Source organism: Plectropomus leopardus, chromosome 1, assembly GCF_026936395.1.
Source record: "Plectropomus leopardus strain MGB_pleo_1.0 chromosome 1, ASM2693639v1, whole genome shotgun sequence".
Classification (NCBI taxonomy): domain Eukaryota; kingdom Metazoa; phylum Chordata; class Actinopteri; order Perciformes; family Serranidae; genus Plectropomus; species Plectropomus leopardus.
The window spans coordinates 21,641,268-21,664,945 of record NC_142176.1 but is presented as its reverse complement, the minus strand read 5'-3'; the positions used below and the strand labels follow the sequence as shown (position 1 = coordinate 21,664,945).

The window sequence follows — 23,678 nt, the reverse complement described above, 5'->3', positions numbered from 1 at the left end:
AGAACTGAGAAATATAGATATTTAGAAGCACCGATTACAGGTGACATGTAAACTGTCATTGAAATAGATTATTGTGTCAACACAACAGTAATTGTGATGATAGTCAAAAAGAAAATCACTGCTTCATGTATATGTATTTGTTTGCACACTATGACCCAAAATGCATTTTTTTAACCTGCTTTAATGTTCACTTTGGTTCATTTTTCTTATTTGCATTAATACAAATCAATATGTGAGAGATATGGTGTTTGTTTTTTGTTTTGTTTTTCTCTTCAAATTGTTATGCAAGAATGGACTAGAAATATATTCATAAATTGCTTAGAAATGTCTGCCAAAAAACTGTCAGTAACAAAACTGATGTTGCGTGGCATTTGAATGCCTGTGGTTATAAAGGTCAAAATGTCATCTCTCTGATAGATGGTTCAAAGCTGAAAAAAATAATGGTTACTTTGACAAAATGGCTAGTCAAGTGTGTCCAGAATATCATGTCAGTGTCCTTGACTGCTGCTACCAAGCACCAGCTTCAGCCCCAGATTAGCCTCATGCATAAGTAATGCCAGCAGAGGCCAAATTTGCTTGCTCTAATTTTCCAAGTACAAACAGTTTCAAATGCAGTACTTTGCCATGAGTTTAACACAGATTAGAATCAATCCACCAGTGTGAACATGTGGACAGTAAACAAGACAACTTGTGCTGTAGATAGATGTGACTGCTTTTTTGACAATATGAGGCTTTTAATTCAACTATTAGAGAGAATTCAAAATGCAAAATACATTTCAGTGAAGAAATGAATTGAAGATGGAGGAGCTGGCAGTCAACAATTCACAATCCATCAGCTCCACAGCAAACTGGTGGTGAGCAGAAATGTAATATCTTGCAAGATTTTTTTCTTTCAGCTCTTTCCATTCCAATCCTTTTGCTGTGGTTCAGATGGAGTGCTTCATTTCAGTGTGAGAGATTGCAGCGAAATGGCATGCAATGGCCACTCTGCAGCTCTATTTCACAACAGGAGACCCTGACAATCCCTGTAGGCACCAAAGAGCCTTTACTGAGAAACAAAAGACTGACAAACCTATCATAGTCTTGACAGATCTCCCCCACTGCTATCAGAGCCTTCAGGTACTCGTTGGGCTGGTAAGGGTTGATGTAATGCAAAGAGCAGCTGTTCCTGGGGTCTCCATTGGAGGCTGTGAAGTCGATGGCAACCTGGCAGAAAGAAGTGCAGCATTAAAGAATCAATTACATTTTTATTTTGATATATGACTTTTTTAATTTGGCTGCTTATGATATAACAAGTACCTCTGCGTGAGCGAGCCTGAAATATGCATAATGGCAGTATAAATTATCTGATCAGAGGTAACAACTTGCACTTTTTACACCCACATAGATGGAAATGGCTACAGCTTCTGTACACTGTAGATCCAAGCAGCCGGTTATTTCAACAAGGAGGGACTGCTTCTACCACAGAAATTTTCATAATTAATATTCATTGCTTCAGTAATCCAGAGAGAGAGTGAGAGGTCACACTACGCAGGGCAGGCCAAAGGGCAAGTGTTGAGGAACGTTTAAATTGTTTCCACGAAGCTGCCAAGAAGAAAACTGACTGCGTTCATGGACAAAAACGCCATCAGAGAATTTTTTAAGGATACAAACATATTTAAATACTGTTTAATATTTCACAGTCAGAAAATGTTCCATTTGCATTTTTTTTGACACATGGAGCACCTAAGAAAACCACCAACCTACCAAAGTCTGTTTATCTAAACAATATGATCTTAAACAAAGAAGTAAAATGCAGAGAACCAGGGCCAGAGCGGTGAAAATCATGGAAACAGTCCAAAATGCAGTACTGTGTAATTCACAGTCTTTTTGCATGTTTTCCACAAATATTTTCTGACATGTATATTTTGTTTTGAAAGAAATCTTGGATTTTACATGTCCCAGACTTTGAAAACAACACATCCTAAAAATTATAAGGAGGCTGAACAAAAAAAATGTCCATACTTAACTTGTAATAAATTAGTTATTAATAGCCAGTATGTCTCATGTTATTTTTTTGCAATGAGGGGTTTTTGTTTTGTTTTGTTTTTTCAAATAAATAAGTTATTTGAATTATTTTGAAAAATCACATGCCTTTTTAAGAAATTACCCATTTCTATATAAGTATTAAAATGTAATAATAAGTATCACATTCAATTTCATAGTTTGTTATCACTCAACCCTACAGTGCAGTTATGAGTTCAAGTGTTACAAACTGCTCAATTTACCGTAAAGTGAATCTGGCATCCTCCCATGATGTAATCTAAGAAGGAGTACACTCTGTGGAGCTGCAAAAAAAAAAAAAAAATTAAGGCAAAACCTTTGAGGCATCTTGTTGGAAGCATCTGGTCATTAAAACATAATTAACTCAACAAATCTGTTGACTGTTAAGGGTAAAACAAATGTTGTGATATATCTTCTCAAAGGAGCGGAAACTAAAAACGCCTCCTGTGAAAACAGGCGTGAAATTTTTCTCAATTAGCTGTACAGTGAGAGGAACCAAACAAGATTTTTAGTATAGTGTATACATGCAATCAAGCATTTATTACTATAATTATTTCATACTATTCATATTATTTAAAAAAAGTTTTATACAACAAAAAGTTACTGGGACCAGTTTTTATCCCTATTTCAAAATCTAAGATAAAATAATAAAACTGGTTGGTTCAGCTGATTCTTACCTTAAGGTCACTGAGGATGACAACTCCTGAATTTTTATAGTTTCTCTTCTTCTGTTTGTACTTGGGATTCACACAGTCCCACGTCACCTTAAATAAAGCAAGATGAACATTGGCGATAAATCTTAAACACTATGACATCTGTTCTATCTGGAATGGATTTCAGCAGAGTAAAACAAGAGGCATATTGGTAATGGATGAAACGGGTACACGGCTGTCTCTCCTCCACTCTCTATGCCTCCCCGTTTGCTGACCTTATTTCCACTGGAAATTTTCTGCATTTCCCTGAAAGTGGCGTAGAACTCGCCGATGAAGTCGTGTTTCCCCCTGGAGTCGTAATCCCATACTAGGCACTGTGGCACAAATGGAAAACACGGCTTTACTTCGATTGCAATATGTATTGATTCATCGCCTCAAATGTTCAGTTAACATATTTTGTTTTATTCCTATTCTATCCTGATTGTACAGTTTCCAAGTCTCATGGTTTTTACAGATGTGGTCCATTACCTTGAGCTTGCGCTCCTCGTCGCAGCTGCACAGGGAAATGAGAGACACTTTGAAGGGCTCCCACACAGGGTTCAGGTTGTTTTTGATCACCTGTTAGAGCAGGAACACATTACATGTGAAGCAAAGTGCCAGAAAACAGCTGTTGCTGAAACTGACGAGGGAATATGATGAATTCACCTCGGTTCTGTGCACAAGCTGTTCGGTTTCATCGTCATTGATTCTGTATATTTCCAAAAATGGATCTGACTTGCTGAAGAGATCCTGCAGAGAAAACAGAATATCAAAATTAACATTAATGGATTAACATTAGTATAGTAACCTGTGACAACTAGAAGTGTAACAATCCATCAATCTAGATTGATATATCAATTGAATGAGCAATGATCCACTATAATTGATGCAAATTGAAAACATAGATCCATATCATCCTATTTCAGATGCGCTTTTATTTTGAAATTCTGCATCACAGTATAACCAGCAGGCAGAGAATGGAAAGCAGCAAAGAGAAAGACAATGAGGATAGCAAAATTACATTAAAGCATCATCATTAAACATTGTTTGGGTTATTCCAGTATGTATCATGGGTTTTTAGGTTTTATGAAAGTCAGAATCACGATCAGAATTAGAATCAGAATCTAGTTTTATTGCCAAGTATATTTACATGTACAACGAATGTGACTTGGTGTTTTGGTGCAAAACAATTAACATTAAGGAAGAATAAAATAGTGAATTTAAATAGAATAGAACATAAGATAAAAAAAAGTAAACTGTAATTTATACAAATGGCTGTTGACACTGATTAATTGCTGCTGATTGCAGAGGTAATCGTCTCTGTGATTAAAGGTCAATGAGAAACAGGCATACATTTTACAGCACAGTGTGATAGCTCTTTTGGAGAAGTGATCATCAAGACTTAGATTAAAAGAAAGAGTTTGTTTTTTGGTCAGAGGAGAGATTGAGAATAATTTACGAGCTTCCAACTAATGCCGTTCTCCAGTTATTACATTTTTTTTCATTCAATCACTGACCTTTTTCTTAAGCCAAAGGCATTAATGACTTGCTATTTCCTCCCTTACAGCCTTCATTGCAGTTCTGAAATATCTTTATTGGTTTTTCAACCAATATTTGAAGCTCACAAGCAGTGGATTTCAACTTTCTTTGTGCTCTATTACTTCCAATGTGCAAAATGTATCTGAAATAGCCAAGCACTGGAAGTTATTAACATCATGCATTCCAGTTAACTCATGGTGGCTGTGTCCATTTACATCATCAGTGTCAGTAAATACCCTGCCAAATTAAAAACATGCGTAAGATTTTCATCCGTTATGGTTATTTTCGGTCTCTTTAAATCATCTGCTGAGTCTCAAGTGGCGTCTGAGAGCAGAGCAACACTTATTATTTAGGTCAATTGATTCTTCAGGGAGGAAAACAAGTGATTACTGTGTGAGTGTGACTGTGGTGGCTGGATGGGGGGTGTGGGTGAGGAGGCTTTGTGTACACTGAATGAGATGGTTAATACTGCATTTCCCGCCACATTAGCCAGATACATCTCCTGAGGGACAGGGACAGGAGCAAAAAGAGCCGTAGCATCCTCTCTTTGTTGTCATAGCAACTGCTAGCCAGTGGCATCAGCAGCATGGACGCAGATGTCAAAATTCAATCATTACCAGCTACCACAATCTAATATCTCGTCATTAATTCTCCTGCTCATCAACATCTAGGCTGTGATCCTTCAGTATCTGCAGCAGGCTGAGGTGATGCAGCTGACAAGCAGCTAATGAGATACAGTTTGTTGCTTCACTCATCATCTGTTAAATTGTTACACCCAACATCAAACTGCCAGAGATTAGTCGTAGCTAATTTGTGTTAAGAAAATAAGTGTATAATACACCTGATTGCTGATAAAAATCAAATAATTATAACTTAATCATAATAATTCACTTGTGCACTGTGACAGGAGCTCAAAAGTTTCTTTGTGTGATCTGTTCACATCCAGCATTTGCCTCATATACAATGTATTTGTTTACATGAATTAACCTGTTAAAGCTGCACTAATGAAAAATGTTATGTTAACAATCGATCAATGAATTAAAGAATGGATGTGTGTTTTAGTGTCTGTTGGCTGTTGGTGTTGGTTTTACAGCAAAAATGTACTGTTATGGTTTACCAGATGTCAAACAGACAAAGTTAGTGTCGAGCAGGTAAACACAGTGGAGCATATAGCAGCTAAAAGGCTAAACATTGGAGTTGGCAGAGGCTCAAATTAGTTGGAGAGTGAACGTTGGGTTTACATTCATCAGGTGGTTATTAACAAGACACAGCTGAAAGATCTTTAGTATGTCTGCTGGATGTGTGCATGGGCTACTGTTCGCAAGCTAGTTACTCAAAATTGTTTTTTGCTAATTATACAGTGGTAAAAGTCGTGAGATTCATCACAGAATTTTTCTTACTGAGCCCCGCTCCTACAGTGTCTTTTGAACAACTTCAAAGCCTGCACACACTTAGGTAAATCTATATAGACAGATATCTGCATAAAAATTCAGAAAATATAAATATAAATGCAAATATAAAGCTAACTTGCTGTCACTCTATAGCCTTAGAGCTTGCATTTCAGCCAATGCACTCCACACCTCCACATGGACTGTTTACCTGCTGTTCAAAAGTGATCAGTCAATACCACTAAGACTACAAACGAGATTTTGCATTTATATGCAGAATCTTAGTTTAGGGATTAGAATACACCTACAGTTTGGAAGTATTTACTGAGAAACAAAATTACACGACTAAAACTTGTTGCAAAGGAATAACACAACACTGTTGCTGACACACTCACCATAAGAACTTTTTTAAGGTCCAGTGTGTAGGATTTAGTAATATCTTACAGTGAGGTTGCAGAACTTAAATTTCTCCCGTACGCCAAGCGTGTAATTGTACTACGTCGGCCGACGCGAAAACTTGAACGGTCCCATCTAGAGCCAGTGTTTGATTTGTCTGTTTTGAGCTACTGCAGCAACATTGCAGGCTCTATGGAAGAGGACCTGCTCCCAGTGTAGATATAAACGGCTCACTCTAAAGTAACAAAAAACATAACAAAACTTATTTTCAAGTGATCATGAATTAATGAAAACATAGTTATGAATATTATATGCCATATCTGCCAACAGATGCCCCTAAATCCTACATACTGGACCTAAAGGTAAACTTATGTCAATGTAGTATTTACAGCTACTTTTGTTGCCCTCAATAGGCCAAATAAAATAATGTTGCTTTAACAGTAAATTTCAGAACTTATCCTATCCCATCCCGTCTGACAGAGAGATAGTTTGCTTCTGATACAAGTAATACTAAACCTGCACGTGTGACAGCAAATATTACTCACGCCCATGTTTGCTGTCGACATCTAAATGTTTGCACAGATGATGCACAAATAAGCCAGACTTAAGAGACAATACCAAACTAGATGTCTCATAACCAGACAGTGTTTCCTAGTTTACTCTGAATAAGTTGTGTTTACAATCATCCACCTGAACATGGGCTGTTTTTCTAAAAAGGAAGAAATCGTCCATGCACCAAAACAAAGTTAGCGCCTATCATTTTATACAGCAGTGTTTTTAGATATTTGGCATCAAGGACCAAACTCTTTTCCAAATAAGCTACTGAAATGTTTGTTCAGAATGAAAACATGAACACTTTTGTGCCTCTGTGGCTCATAATTACACACCACTGCTCCACAGTGATGCGCCCACAGCTGTAATCACATCAGTTTAAATAAAACAAGCAGGTGGATCCTCCAGGCAGAAAGTCAATACTTCCAGTAGCACACTGGATATATGAGTCAAACATCACATGCAGGGAAGGATGCACTTTATAGCAAGGTTTATTTTTCTTTTTTTTTTATCATTTCCTTCATATGAGACTCAGGTTCAATTTCACTGTCAGAGACGCAGGAAACTGCAAACTGCAATTTCAAATGTACATGCAGTAGAAAATTTGAATCTTTTTCCCAATACCTCTGGGAATCAAGGGCAGCCTGGGAGAGAGGCGTCCTCAGGCTCGCTCCTAAGAACATGGAGCAACTTCAGATCATCAGAGTGGTAATTGGATGTAAGCTCCCGCAGTCTTTTTGATTGAAACATGCCTTCAGCAAAATTTGACAGTGTGGTTGCAGGAGCAGTTAAGGTCAGTGATATCTTCTCTTAAAGTGGAACCAGCGGGTAATAAGGCACCTTTTACATGCTATATCATGTGACGCTGTGTCATATAGATGTATGCTGACAAGTGATTATTATACCTTTAAGCGTTGGAGCATTATCTCACTAAAAACATGTGATATCAAGTGTCAATATCACTTTTATCCCCCCCACCCCCGTAACATGAAATTATATAATGATATAAAAATAGCATGTGTATAATTTCAAGGACAGTGATGATTTGTGGGTATTTTGTGAGGTACAGCATTGTACTACTATAACAATCTCTGTGTAGAAGGGTTTTGCCTGACTCACAACTACATCAGTCGAATTGGATTTAGCTGTTTAAAAGCGAATGTTCAACTACTCGTTCCTTTTTTGAAAAGAGGGGTTCGCCTGGACGTTTAGCGTGGCAATGTCACAATATCAATATAGTAAACGAGCCAAGTTAACTACCTGAGCGCAGTGATGCATGCTAACAATGCTAACAACAAATAATAAATGTGCAACAACATTTTTCACTGAAATGGTATCAAACAACAGACAGGGAATGTATCATTGAGTTGCTGTTAATTAATGCTGTTAATTAATTTTAAGCAAAAGACAGAAGATAATAGTATAATAGTATCAGACAGCGGCATGGCACGGCAAAAGTGAGGAATATTCAATCTGCAGCTAAATCTAGGGCCCAAACATCCCCAGAAGTTCATTGCACAGTGACTGAAAAAATTAAAAAAATATATAAATAAATAAAAATTTAAAAACAACTGCTTGACTTGAAAATCTTAGTCAACTGAGGGGTTTGTGACTCTTGGTTCAATTCTCAGACTTCCAGGGGGCATCCCTACTGTCTAGTGGTATTCAACCATAACTTATAAAACATGAACTGTGTTGTTATTTCTCTTAAAATCGTGTGCCCCACTCACCTTATCATCGAGCTTTTTGGCACAGAAGGAGAGCTCCACATAGCCGTTGTTGCCAGAAATTTCCTCTGCGTGCACCTGAGAGGAAATAAGATTTTTCAGTAATATTTTGTGCTTATGGGTATATTATTCATGGCAAGAAATCACAACCACATGATCTACTATTAGGAAAGAAGTCACTGTTGTGACTGAACTTGAAACCCCACATTAGAAATCTAATTTTTTGACAGATGACATTTAGTTGTAGAGTAGGATTAAGCCTCTGGAATATTAAGGTGCCAGTATTTAAAACAAAGTGCTTTGCTTCAGGTTTATATGCTATTTTCCTTTCCATTGCAACTTTTACTTTAGTAGCAGTTGCACTTCGGTAAGTAGTTAACAAAGTGAAGTGGCTTTTACTTAACGACAGACTGCAGGACATTAAAACCAGAGAGCAGAGAGCCCCATTAGCAGCAAAATAATGGCTCCCTGCTGTTACAGGTTATTATCTCAACTTGAGCATTCAACTTTTTATGGATGTAAAAGTCACCACATACTGTACGGTGCAACAGCAAAGTTTCTTAAGCGCTCTCTCTTGTTTGTTTGTTTGTTTGTTTATACGTGTGTTAGTTAAAAAGAATCACAGATCCCCCTCTACTGCTCCCTCTGGCCCACTCACAGAGCACACAACTTTGCTCTCTCTTTGTTCTGCTATTTGAATTTGACAGAAACTTCACACCAAACTGCCAGCCCCGCAGCTGCAGAGCCAGCACAGCCAAGGCTGACAAGGCCTGACAGTGATGATTGGCAAAGTGGGAAACTTGTGCTTTTTATCAGGCAGCTTGTCCTGACAGGAAGCAAGCGTGGGGAAAAATCTTTATAAAGGGTGTGGGCAGAAGGTGTGTGTGTGTGTGTGTGTGTGTGTGTGTGAGTGCATGCGTGCGTGTGACCAATTTAGTGTTTCGAGTGAACGCATATTGGCCAATTGATACCGTCTTTCCAAGTTTTGTTTTAAGGTAATTGTTTAGTCTTAGGGTTTCAGTCAGGATAAGGTTTAGTCTGTTTATAGGATATGCTCTGTAATATGGGAAGTTGACTTTAGTTTAAAAAAATCTTGAAAAGATTGCCTATAAAAATTAAAGTAAATAGAACTATTAATCTTAATTTATGTTTTATTTATGTCCTAGATTATGTTACGTAAGACCAACTCGTCAGATTTTATAGTGCAGGTTGGGATTAGGTATGTAATTGTTATGATCAGAGGGGGCACCAGGGGCAGGTTTATGAACACTCATCCCTGAATATTTTCAGCAAAGCCCACAAATCTTGATTTTTTTACCACACATTTTTGGTTCTCCACCCAGATCAGCATCTGGACAGGCAGGTCACCAGAATGAAGCAAGTAAACTCAACATGGGACAGCTACAGTCACTCAAAACTAAGTTGTAAAAGTGACAAAAAGTGCTCATACAAAATGGTGTAACACTTGGCTATGGGGGTATTATGGAGATTTGGAACTCCCAAGGGACATATAAACAACCACCTGTCCTGCATAAGAGCAAGAAACAGACTTTGTGGATTTTGTGTTTGTTGTGTGTCTCTTTATAGTAATTATGCATCTCTCTGGTTTTGTTCCTTTTTATAGTAATTTTGTGTCTCTTTGAACTCATTTTGTGCCTTTTAGGTTATTTTGTGTCTCCGTAATTTCATTTTGTGTCATTTTTGGTCATTTTGTGTCTTTTTGAATTCATTTTGTGTCATTTGTAGTCGCTTTGTGTCTCTTTGTAATTATTTTGTGCCCCTTTTTGTACTAGTTTTTTTTCTCTCTGAGGTCATTTTGTTAGTGTTTGTGGTTGGTACATATATCTTTGAGTTACATATTGCAGGTAAAGGCCAGCATGATGGGGAGGCACTGACACTTTGGGTCCTTCGGTCTGTGCCTGGTAAGCCTGTTCAGTAGTCCATCCATGCACTTGACATTTTATGTGCATTGTGTATGAACATGACCATGCAGACTGATTATATAAAAGTACACATTATATTAAAAAGCAACGCACACACACTTGTCCCTCACAATCATGATACTAAAGTGTTGAAGTCTCTTATGCTTCCTCCCCAGATCCCAAACAAGTGCTGCCGGATGACAGCGCCCTGCAGGTGTGCCTTAACACATAATGTTACCCAGTTCATTTATTCAGTGGCAGCTGATGATAACTATTATTTCAAACACTGAGTGGGCAGAGTTTATGTTTGCCAGCTGTTAACATTAATACCTTTTTTAATTAGAATGTGTCGATGTTTCTTATAGACTTTGTTGCTCTGTAAAGGCACGTCACCTTAGGTTATTCACTGACGCAAAATAAAATGTCGGTTCAGTCAAATTAAAGGCCATACGCTGAGTCTGTTGTACATTAAGATTATAGCATATTGTTTCATACTTTAAAAGAGGAAAGAGCTGTTTTTAGAATTAATTGTGTAATAACAATAATAATAAAAAGAAGAAGACACACTGCAATTTTCATTGATTGTCACATGATCCAAACTGATTCAACGATTTCAGGGCTGAACTTCTCTGTCTCTAGAACAGCCCCTGTTTAAGGTTATGCTAAGGGCTTAGGAATTGCATCATGTCAGTAGTAGCCCTTTTCAATGTGCTTGACTTGGTTTGACCTGGAGTATCAGCCCAGCCAGCAGGGATTTGCATCTCCCCACAACAGGGCTCCCAGCTTGAAGGTGTGACTTTAGGTGACAATAAAATTGTCCTCAGCCGATGATGTTTAACAACAGTGCTCTCTTTAGAGCTGTTTACTACTGCATGGTGCAACGGTTGTCTTATCATCATGGATTTGTAGGCTGTTGTTAATATTTTGCTTGACATCTAAGCTTATTGCTTAAAAAACTGAGACAGGAAATGATTATTTAAACATCTAACTTAATCATTTGTGGATGATGAGGAAGTCCATCTGACTTCACCGCAACCCTTTTGGAGGGGTTGGGCATGCTTCGACCCAACTCCAGAGGTGGTTCATTTGGTTGCGACACTGTACGACTTGGCCATTTAAACTGGTAATGGCAATGTAAATTAACGTGGCATGGTTTAACTCAGTGTGGCCAAAGGTGCCAAAAGAAAAGCCCTACAGGAGGGCTCAGAAATAGAGAGCAACAATGACATGTGCACAATATGTCTCATCTATGTGTTTCTTAACTTATAATTTCACATTTAAAAAAATCTGAATTCTAGCTATTGTGTCTCTACAATACACTGATGTGTGTACTCACATATATATTAAAAACATAGACACTTTCTACAGCAGATCAAATTTTAGTGTCAGAATGTGTGGATTTAACACACTGAATTATCTATATTTGCACTGATGAATTAAAAAAATCCCATTGTGTGAATTCTCACAGTTATCATGAAGATCTTCAAAAGGTCTTTGCTGTTGGCTCTGGTTTAACCCTGTAAAACCTGAATGGACATCAGTTTGTTTCTGTTTTTTGTGCTGCATTCAAATACCTTTCACAAGCAATTAAACATTTTTGAAACCTGAGCAAACTGGTTTGATTTCTGTCAAAAACATAGTTAAAAGGTAATCAGCAACTTGGCACGAATGTCCCATAAATTAAAGGAAATTAGTAAAAGGCGACAAGAAAATGATCTCACAAAAGAGAGAAAGAAAATCTTAAAAAACAAATGGGAAAATATCTGGAAAACTGTATCTATATTAGTATAATTTAAATTTAGGTGGGAATAGATAGATAGATATACTATTTATTTGATTTGATTACATATGTAATAAATTCTGACTCTGGCAAGGGATGAAATCACAAAAATTCAAAATGGATGGGTTTTTCTTTAAACTCAAAGCACAGGGATCCAATCTTATCAATTCCATAGTGATACCTGTGACATCTTTTATTTATCAATTGAAGAGCCCTTGTAAAGGGCTGCATGGAATTGTACAGTTCCCCTTGTAATGTCCACATGTTGACTGATTTGTGTATTGCGCAGCAAGGTAGAATATAAGACTGCATGATCTCGTATTTTGTATGTGCTGCCACAACTGGCTTGTAGGATGGTGGTTAATGAACCAAAAGCTCGCCTCTTCCACATCTGACACATTTCTTTTATGTGCATCGTTTCCCCATGTTCCCTGTGTGTATAGCCATGCTTAGAAGGAATGGCGCCCCATGCCCCAACAAATGGACACTAGCATATAGAAAGAGCTCAGGGAGGACACTTTCAACGACTGCCACCGCACACAAAAAAGCCCCAACGATGTAGAGCAGCAACATGACGACATCCTGTAGGTGGTGTTTTCAACTTTATGTTAACATGCTTTTTAAAAAGTCTAAAAACTTAAAGCACCAGGAGGTAAGTTGTTGTTATATTCAATCCAATCAAGCAAGAAAGTGAGCTAGAATATAAATCCATTATGGCGCCTGAGAGTGAATAGATGTAGGACTGGGAAAAAAACAAAGTCAAACTATACAGAAATCCATTTTATCCATCAATTTGTCATCCATTATTTCTCTCAGCTCTCACTGGCCATTAGCTACTAACTCCCAACATTTGATGTCCAGCAATCCAGACAATTTAATTCACCAGAGCATCAAGGTCATAAGCACAAAGTAAGGAACCTACCGTGATGGTGGATTTTCCAGCGTATTTCCCATACTTCAGCAACAAAGGCTTCACCATCTTCTTTTGGGCCACGATCTACAAAGAGCAAGATAAACACATTGTTGCCCTTGAGCCTTCCTCAGCAGTTAAGCGCAGAGTGCAGGGATCTGAGTCATCAACACCAGTGGCAGGTATATTTACAACAGGATTTGCTTTTGCATGTTCGGGGAGTTTTATGGGAGACAAATGACAGTTTGGGGGGCACAAATCTAACTTAGAAAGTTTAAAAAATAGTCTAGTAAGAGATCTGCCTACCTGGCCAAGGGTGCACTCCATTCCACCCAGAAAGTCATCATCGCGGGTGCCAATGCTGTGAGTGCCATGGATGTCATACACTTCAAATCGCAGCTTCTGAACCTCCTCAAAGTAGTAGTCCCATGTGAAAACCTTGGCAAAGACCGGGTGCAAGTTGCTCTTGATCACTTCCGTTCTGTCCAGCTGAGAGAGAACACACACCTTTATTTAATATATTTAACCCTTTGAAACCTGGATCAACATCACTTTTCTTGTGCTGCATTCAGATGCCTTTCACAAGTATTTAGAACGATGAACTCTGAGCATACTGATTTCTGAAAAAAAATTGTAAAAAAAAGGTAACAAGCAACTTCCTACAAATTTCCTACAAATTGCACGAAATTAGTAACATTTGTTTTTTCCAAAAGAGCTGTATTTAAAATAATTATTATTATATATTTAAAATTATTTTATAGAATTACCACAATTTTTGGGCAGTATTTTTTTAGGTAATTTCCAGGAGGGTTATTTATTCGTTGTTCTTTTTTTTCTTTTTTTAAAGGCAATTTTCTTTTATTTTTTTTTATTCATTTCTTCAAAGATTGCTCATTGCTTTCTTCCAATGTTTTTTCAAAGAAATCAGGCCAATTTGCTCAGGCTTCAAAGGTTTCTTATTCTAAGTTGGTATATGCGTGATTACAGGAATACTTCGCCCCTAAAATGATGATTTGTATCTCACTTACTAACCTCATGTTACATTATATTCATGAAAATGAACAAACAACCAAACTGTTTTTCTCAAATGCCTCCATGGTGAATAAAGAATCCAAAAATTAAGAAAATTCTTGATGAATTGAAGCCACCAAGGGCCATGACTAAGATCAGCTTAACTATATCACAACATCTGTTAACAAACTTTTACACAACTCATGCAGAATAATCAGTCATTTTTTCCAGTTGAATACTCAGTACTTCCCAACGACATGCATTTATGCTAAAAACTTACTATTTAAAACATTTCCACATTTATTCTTTCATCACATCATGCATTACCTTACCTTACAGGCAGTGCAAACGTGCATTTTAGTGTAATAATGTCCCTGTAAGGGCCTCAGGAGACTGCGGTTTGAATAATCCTGTAGGCCTCTATCAATCTAAAATAAAAACCTTGCTTGCTAGAACATTCATTCTTTTTGTAGCAAAAAGTTGTGGCTTCTGTCTTCCCCGTCATCACATCATTACCGTATGTCAGTGTTTCCCAAACCTCTACTTGAGTACTACTGCACTTGTCCTACATGTTTTAGATCTCTCACTGCTCCAACACAGCTGATTCAAATGATCAACTCGTTGAACTTCTAAAGCTGCCTGAAAATGAGCTGATCATTTAACTCAGCTGTGTTGCTGCAGGGAAAAATCTATAACATGCAGGACTAGTGGTGCTTAAGCCGAGGTTTAGCAAAGCTGCCTTGTGTTTTCCTACTTTATGTGCGATGTAAAAATGGTATTTCACTGCAATTACATTGGTATTTCATAATAATTACACCAAAATCCCCCATTTACTTCAATTCATCAAGATTTTTGTCCATTTTTGTATTCTTCATTCACCATGAAAGCATGCAGTTTTCTTCATGAATTTCACATGACACATGGTGAGTAACAAACAATCATTTTGTGGGTGAAGTACTCCTTTAAAAGCAGTAGCAGACATTATGGAGTGATAGTACTTCTGCTTCTTCTATTTATTTTGAGGAACACCAACATCTACAGAAGGGCAAATGACATTACACTCCGTCAAGAGGATGATGTGAGAGAAGATTGGAGGGCTTTGACATTTAATCTCAGCATACAGAAAAAGTCCATGCTTGTCTTTCATTGCCTGACGTAGAAAAGCTGAGCGCTCTGAGGTCTCATCTGCTCATGATGTAGGCTTTAGCTCTCACACAGCTCCATGAACATTACATTGCTTCCCAATTTGTCAAAAGGACAAAACATGTGATATTTAAGTCTACAGAGGTTATTTTTTGTCATTAAATGATTACAACATACTGCAGTTATATAAAATGCATGATTTGGTGACTTAAACCTAAATCTATGAAATTATAAATCGCAAAAAAAGAACAGATCAGTGTCCCAAGTCGTTTCACTGTCAGCGGAGGAAGTCCAGACTTGTGTCATGATGACCTCAGAAACTGATGACACTGCTCTCTTGTATCTCGTTTTGTCACTTTGGTAGCAATAGCCTTTTTCAGAAAAGGTGAGAATGTACGATGGGTTTTAACCTCTTTTTTTTCCCCCACAGTCTTTCTGTCACTTTTCATATGTTAAAGCGAGTGCAGCGCTATGAATATCTTCCAGGAGAGACTGCATGAAAACGTTTTCTATTATCTCTGTTTTCAAATGAGAAGACGGCAGGCTTTTCACCTTACCTATTTGTTCTTATGTTGCTGGACAGCATTTAAAAGATATTTCCTGTTTGGTGTTTGATGATGTTGGAGAACGTTGTCTAACACGTTGATCTAAAATCTCCCATAAGTGTTCACTTGGCTTGAGATCCATTGACTATAAAGGCTATAAAACATGATTTATATCTTCATACTTTATTTTCATACTCATCAAACCACTTGACCATTTTGAGTGGGGGAATTATCATCTTGACAGAGACTAATCCCATCAGGGTGGAAATATGTCACCATTAAAAAAAAGTGATGACTTGCTTGATGGAAAACTATGTATTGATTTGCAGTGACGGTCTAATGGAACAAATGGATCATGCAAATGCAACTCCTCCAACCTGCATGGGAACATCTTCACAGCATCTTTTGCTTTAATTTATTTCTTGATTTTTTTCCTTATTATGTAAACTGTCTGCAGTTTCATTATAAAACCTAAAATTTCACAATCCTTGGTCAGTGTATAATATATAGTTGTTACCAAGGACATTACAATATTCAACACATTCACACACCCAACTTCTCCAATACCTGCATTTGGTCAATGGCCCTAAACATTAACCTGTGACCCTTGTGCATCAGTTTCGAATGTTTAGAGATGGTGTATCAATTTCTGCTCATTACAGGTATTCAGTCAAATTTCCGTTTTCATAGGAAATTTACATTTTCAGCTCATTAAATGTTTACAGTCCACTAGAAAATTAACTTAGAACATAGATTTTAAAAAATGATATTAATTAGGTTTAGGCAAAAAAGGCTCAAGGTTAGGTTTGGAAAAAAACATCATGGTTTGGATGAAAACAAGTATGTTTGTTACTAATGTAATGTACGTCACGTCTCATGTGTCACATATGTCATGTCACATACATGATTAGCTACTTGCTACACATACCAGCACACTATGTGTGTAAAAGTCCAGAGTTTGTTTGGCCCATTCACCTCCACTCCTGCCCGTCCATGAGGACTTTCTCTTCGTTTATACTACACCAGTTGCTCGTAGTGTTAAAAAATGCTGCCTCTGAGCCTCAATATTTGACACAGAGGGCCACTGACCGAGTGTTGGTATATGACAAATTGGAAGTGACAATGAGTTGCGAGACTGGATCTTAGCCGATATCTAAAATGTAGATATTTTCAAAGTGATTTTGGCTGAGTGCCAATATAAACACGTTTTGCCACCTAACATGAAGCCTCTTCTGTAATGGAATTAATCAACCCAGTCTCATTACGAAGTCTTCAGATATTGCTGTCAGACACAGATGAAAGTCAAATGCTGCTGTTGTAGGTTGTAACACCAAGGGACAGCATCAGTTTGAAACATAGCTGGACAACAATGTGACATGAGGAGATGGAGGGTCCATATATGGTGGGTGGGGGGGGGGGAGGGCTAGTGGATGGGTCCAACTAACACTGAACCTTCAGGTGAGAGGCCAGTGCTAGCTTCCCGTATGAATATTAAGCCAAACCATGATGTTTTTTCTAAACTTAACCATGTGCTGTTGTTGCTTAAACCTAACCACACGCAATTGTTGCACAAGTACATAAAGGTAAATAGGAGGCGTTTTTCCGATGTTGCAAGATCATTTTGAAAAAGGTGTATTCATCTAATAAGCAGGAAATGTACAATTCCTGTGAAAACAGAAGTGTATTTTGAAAAGACACAATGCATATAACATGCATTTTGAAATGGTGTCCCAGAGCGTCAACAACAAACACACCCAGGATACCTAGCTTGTCTTATGTAGACGTGAAATGTTCACTGAACAAGTGGCGATACTTGACAAGATGGGAGTGAGAATGTTTTGATTTAACACATTATTAAGCCTACTCTTATTGTGGAGGTTCATTGGCAGATACAGGCGTAAAATGCTAGATTTTCCAGAATGTACACATTCACTGAATAAAATAAGAAAACTTGAACTTAATTTTACTTTAACAGGCTTGGATGATGCTCTCCCTGGGATAATCCTGACAAAAGGCACAACCAGGGGAGGTTTGATCTATTCTGACTTATAAAAGTAAAAACTTAAAGGTTCATCTTATCATCCTGTCAAACCAGATGTCCATTTCAGGCCACCGCTAATATTTCATTTTACAACCTTTATCTTTCAAAACTCATGACATGCAAACATTATAGTGCATCCCCTTATACCCTTGTTTTTCTCTCTGTTGTTAGCATACACACTAAGGAAGGACATCTGCCTGTAACATCCACGCACATATAAACAATCTAATTGGACTGCTGTCCTGCTGTTGTCTTTTGCTCTTGAGCACTCAGCAGCCTGCTACACAGAACTTATTAACAATTTGCAATTCAATTTAGTGGTTAGTAAATGTTAAAACAAATCACATTCGTTGCTTAAAATCTCTGGTTTTGTTTTGTCTTGTCTTCATTTGCCTGAATGGAAAAATAAGCAGAACTGGGCTGGAAATAAACAGAATTTGGTCTCTGTCACAGTTCTAGATGAATGTCATGACTAGTTCTGGTTAATATCACCTCATTGGGAAAACAACAATAATGTAAGGCAATAATAAATGCAATGGATGGCTAGTAGCAGGGATTGCTCTACTGTTTCTTTTTCATTCTGGCAAACATCACAAAGGAAGAACTTCCAACTAAGACTTGGCTTCCTCTGCTTCATTCATCCCCGTTTGTCTTTATTGTCTTCTCCTGCCTTCTCCTCCTCTCATTGTGCCATCTGGACGGACAGATTTGGGATGAGTCTGATGAGTCTGTTTGTTGATGAAAGCTTATCAGTGCAACGGAGGATAGGTTGTGCTGAAAGTCTGTGACGCCTGTTTGTTGTTGGTGTGGGGCCAGAATTATAGAGAGAGATCTCTGACATGGAAAATTAAGGCTTTCTCTAATCAGTTCTGCCAGGTAGGCAGAGCATTATCTCTGCAGCACGATCATAACAAGCCCCAGTAGCTTAGGTGAGATATCAGCGGAAAGATCAGGTTTTGAATTAACTCACTATCACGGCAGCATATAGAGTCCAGTTTACAGAAAACGTAGAGAAATGTGCCGTTTGATAAAACGTGAAGTCATCTCCACCCTGCTTTTGTGTTTGTCCTTGGAAGCAAACAGGTGGTGAAATAAAGCAATAGTAAAATAAACGCAGATTGACAAATAGCAGCTGTGAGTCAGTGGGGCCATACAGTGTGAGCTCAGAAAAGAGAAAGAGGGTGGCAGCATTTTGAGTGGGCACAGCTTCTTACTCAGTTGTTGACGTAAGTAAACAATTTGCACAAGCAGTGGTGCCTCCCAGTGACAGTGGATCTGACAGGGAAGGATTGGAAACAAGTGTAAACTGTCATACTGATAGAAAGATAGATAGATAGATAGAAAGTTAGATAGAAAGATAGATAGTATAAGCAGCAAGTAGTGAAACAAAAACGGCATAATTTGAAATTAAAAATACACCTTATTTCTGCTGCTCCTCCCTCTCTATCCCAAGCCCCTCCCTCTCCATCTAGATGACTACAGGAATATGTATGGAAAACAAAACTTATCATTGAATATTTGTATTGAAATGTCAAAAATGATTAGACAGGCATAGTTCTGAGTGGGGTACAACCCTAGACCCCTGTCACAGCCCAGATTTTCTAAAGCCTGAAAACAGAGCCAAGAAGCAGGGCAGACGTCTACTTTTAGTTACAATATGCCCAAAGTTTATTTTGGGATTTTTGCCCAATGATGTTAAAATTAAACCCACCCCAGATTTATTTATATTTTATAAGATGACTGTTTTGTATATAATATGGGTATCTTACTAGTATCTACAGTACATCTGTCGCATCAACTCAGTCACCAAAATAAATGTTTGCATTATACTTTTCTGCAAACCATGGATATCTTACATTTGTACATTTCATATGTGAAATTTAATGTTACTTTACAGTTCAGTGTTTACTTGTATGTTACGACAGAGATGGTTAACATGTGATTGGATTAGGACACCAAAAAAAAACTTTGGTTAGGGTTCAGAAAACATCATGTTTGGGTTTCAAACACCCAGTTTGGTCACCAGAAACACAGACGGCCATGTCCCAAAATGTTGTTAAAAAACATCTGTTTTCATGGGTCCCGAACATTGATCTGCTGCTGTCTGCTAATGCCAACATTTTATTCGGGCACCTGGGCTGGTTAGAAAAATGAAGTGGAGTAAAAACATTAAGTATAACAAGAAATGGAAACTCTCAAGTAAAGTGCAATTACCTAAAAATTGGACTGAAGTACAGTGCAATTGTAATAATGCACTGTGTCATAGTTATTTCATATTATACAAATGTGGTTCAGATAGTGGAGCCAAAAATAGCTACTCACACATGTTACATTGACACCAGGTCAATCATCTCATGTAACAGCCTCCTATCAAATTACATCCAAGAAAAATCTATAACTGGGTGCTCAACACTGTCAGCCAAGTGTTTTTATCATCATAGTATCTCGAGGTTCCACATTCATACATCCCAAACATCAAACAATGAATGGCTCCCATGTGGCAGGAATCTGGCAGAGTTACACTTAATTATTATCTCCCATTTCCCTGAAAAGAAAGCTTTTTGTTGGATGAAGAGTAGCAAGGGATAAAAAATGTCTATATAATTAGATATCCTCTGTCTTGTTTTAACACATCCTCTTCTTAATCCAGACCTGTGCTTTGGCTCTCCCTCATGAACTAAATGACTTAATTAACAGGGAAATGAGAGACCTGCTGCCTCCGCTCCAAATCAGCTTGGGACCAATCCAAGAAAGTAAACATTTTCAGCTGGAACACACCTCATCACGCTGCTTATTACCAACCTGCTGTTTGTCCACACATGTACAGCAGTGGAGTATATACAGGGCAGGCGCTACAATGTGATGTAAATTAGTGAATTATGGAGACGGACGATGTTCACTCTTAATCTACAAATGCACACCGCATTTTAAATCAGAATCAGACAGCTGTTGTGAGAGCCATGATCTTTTCAGTGGAAAAACAGCTGCAAGTTCAGCAAACCATTAACAGATTTATCTCCCTGGTCGATGACGTACGACAACACAGGTTTTTGCTGATAACTGGAGTGGGACTGAAAGTCATCCCAATGTAAAATATTTCACACATCACTGCTGCATGTTAAAATCAGAGTTTTTCTGGAATACTGGACAAAAAAAGCTGGAGGCTGGCCAATTGTGCTTTCCTCCAGTGTCTTCCTGTACAACCAGTAAACCATTAAGAAAACATGCTGCTCAGATCACCGCAAGGCAATGTAATTTGAATAATATGAGCTCTGTGTGTTATTCAAGGCACATTTTTTTACACATTAAATAATGTGGTAAATGACTCAGATAGGAAGATTAATAAATGATGGCGGATTAATTTTTAAAAGCTACATCCTGCCGCCTATAGAATTGGAGGATGAGGCTTTCCACCAAAAAGGTCCAACTGTGCAATTTTTTAGATTAAAGAAAGAGAAGGGAGAGGGGGGGGGGCTCACCTCTGTCCACTGTCCGTTGTTCTGCACCATAAGTATGACACATGGGTCTGACTTATTCAACGTGTCTCGGTCCAGCAGAGCTTTGCAAGACACACGCAGCTCTACTTTGGAGACGCAGGTAGCTGGACCGCTGAGGCTGGTCGCAGGGGAGGTGGCCTCCTGAACGTCATTCATCCTGGCTCAAGGCGAGAGGAGCTGCCAACCAAAACGAAGCAGTGCGATGCTGGGAGCTCCAAGGGATGGGAAAATGAAGTGGTGGGTCGAGGGATCTCAGTGAAGACGTTGCACGCTCACAGGAGACTTTTGACTTGGCACAGATGTCATAAAGAGAACAGAGACGCCTGTTGAGTCCCAGGGGAACAGAGCAAACCCAATCTGTTATTACTGCCTGTCAGAGCTATCCCCTTGAGAGGAGTATCATCTCACCTCGGTAATGACAAGAGACAGGACATGAAGGTGGCAGGGCTGTGGTTTTCAGAGCGTAGATCAGATCCCTGTAAAGGTTCAGTTAAGACAGTCAAATCTGATGCTTCCTTTTTTCTAAATGCTCTTAATTCCAGTATGCAAAAGAAGGATGATGTCACAAATATATATACAAAAAAAGTGGATATTGTCCTTTTCTGCTGTTTTATTCTAATTCCAGTGCTACATATGAGAAAAACAATTTCAGTGAAACAAAATTGGTATTTTTTTCCCCTTATTGAGCAACGGATCAAGTCAATTTATTTATAACCCCATTATCACAACTCGCAATTTGCCTAGGAGGGCACAACATGCAATATCCCTTTTTCCTTGGACCCTTGCAGTAGAAAAGGACCCCCCACCCAACCCCCTCCAAAAAACAAAAAAAGTTCAAAAGGGGTAATAATGGTAGAAACCTCAGGAGGAGCAACTGAGGAGGGATTCCTCTGCTAGGATGGACAGACATGCAATATAAACAACAAAATAACAGTCAGGAACAATAAAATTACAGTCACATTTCACACATGACACTTAAAATGAAGGATGCTGGTAGAGAAATGAGTAAACAAGTGAAAGTGTCAGGTAAAATCAGGACACATGGTTGAGTGGCTTTATTGCCCAGACGATAACATAAAACTGAGATTTTATTTGTTTTAGCTCCAGTGTGGCATCCACCCTGTCGAAGTGTCCTTGAGCAAAAAGGTGTGCTAAGTGTTTGAAAAGGGAAGAAAGCGTGAGGGCTGAATTTCTCTACCAGCATCCTTTACTATAAGTGTCACACAAGACAAACGAACAAGTGTACGTTTGGCTCTCAGCACCAGGGACAGCGCCCGTGCTTTTTTTTCCTCAGCTGTGAGGCTGGAAACCAGATGTTACCCCATCAATCCCAAACTTAACTCAATAAAGCTCGGAATACAATCAAATTCAGAGGCTATAATAAACGAACCAAGTAAAAGTTATAATGTAAAAAAAAAAAAAAACTGTGGGTAGAGCAACACGTCCGCTACCGATCCAATCCACCAACTTAATCCAATGAAGGCGATACAGGAAACGCTCCTGAATGCTTTCTTAATAATTCATCACTGTAAATCAACTCCGCTGCTAATCTGTAATCCATAAAAACCCCGATCAAAGGCGCAAAATCTAGCTTTCCATAATCAAAACAAGCAAAGCGTCGTACCAAAAATCAACACTTTGATAACATCGTTTGTCTTTGTCTTACTCACTTCCAACAAGAAAACACACAGCTGATAAAAAAAAAAAACACCGCACTTCATCCCTCATCTCATCGAAACCAATAAACTCTGCAAGTTAAAAAAAACTCCCCTCCTACCTGTCGTTGTTCTTTACTTAAACACACTTGTTTAAATCCTCTCCCATAACACACTGCTTGATTTTTTTTTCTTCCTCCGCCCGAAACTCATTGGTTGGACTGGTGAGGAGGGAGTAGGCTCGGCTCGCACAGAGATGGGGGAGTGGAGAGAATCCAGCTGCTGATGTAAGGATGGGGCTTTCACTGGGACTCGATTATAAGGAGTTCAATTCAAGATCGAGCAACAGGACACGGGACTATGGAAAAGCATTACAGGGGTTTTTATTGATTATGAGCATCTGGCAGCCTTTATAGAGGATGGCAGCCTGAGATAAATACGGAAAATATGAGCATTCAGGCTACATTGATGAACCTGACATCTATGAACAAATCAATGAAACACAGTTAAATCTAAGGGTAAGACATGGAGTACTTCCTTTGAGTTTAAATTAATCTCTTTGCACTATTAATCCTCTGCAGGCTCCCCAGAGGGGTTTAATAAGCTGATATATCAATCAGAATTCCTCTAGCTTCAGCCTGCTGTAATTAATGTGTCACACTGAGCATGCCTATGTGTTAGCATTATAATAATGCTTACATACTGCCTGTACGACCCAGTTCTGCAAACATATTACACAAAGGTTTCATCCATCATCAGTGGCGCCCCTAAGGAGGGGTCTGTGGGGGGCATGGCCTCCCTAATATGACTGCTCCCTCACCAGCGCCTCTTTGCGTA

At 38.4% G+C, this 23,678-nt stretch overlaps 1 protein-coding gene across 2 annotated transcripts in view; it reads right to left on the bottom strand.

Moving 5' to 3' along the window:
- Window positions 1-23,110, bottom strand: part of cpne7 (copine VII) — a 42,310-nt gene extending 19,200 nt beyond the window's left edge. Inside the window, exons 1-11 of one of the 2 annotated variants that reach the window (XM_042489400.2) lie at window positions 22,964-23,110; window positions 21,169-21,662; window positions 13,256-13,438; window positions 12,962-13,036; window positions 8,341-8,415; window positions 3,402-3,485; window positions 3,225-3,314; window positions 2,972-3,070; window positions 2,721-2,807; window positions 2,268-2,327; window positions 1,073-1,206 (exon numbers count right to left, since the gene is read on the bottom strand). In XM_042489400.2, the coding sequence (XP_042345334.1) occupies window positions 1,073-1,206; window positions 2,268-2,327; window positions 2,721-2,807; window positions 2,972-3,070; window positions 3,225-3,314; window positions 3,402-3,485; window positions 8,341-8,415; window positions 12,962-13,036; window positions 13,256-13,438; window positions 21,169-21,342 (1,061 nt within the window). In that variant the 5' untranslated portion in view covers window positions 21,343-21,662; window positions 22,964-23,110. Of the gene's footprint in view, window positions 1-1,072; window positions 1,207-2,267; window positions 2,328-2,720; window positions 2,808-2,971; window positions 3,071-3,224; window positions 3,315-3,401; window positions 3,486-8,340; window positions 8,416-12,961; window positions 13,037-13,255; window positions 13,439-14,292; window positions 14,496-21,168; window positions 21,663-22,963 lie in introns of those variants that run through there. The other variant, XM_088077671.1, reaches the window with a different exon arrangement.
- Between the last annotated feature and the right edge of the window lie 568 nt (window positions 23,111-23,678).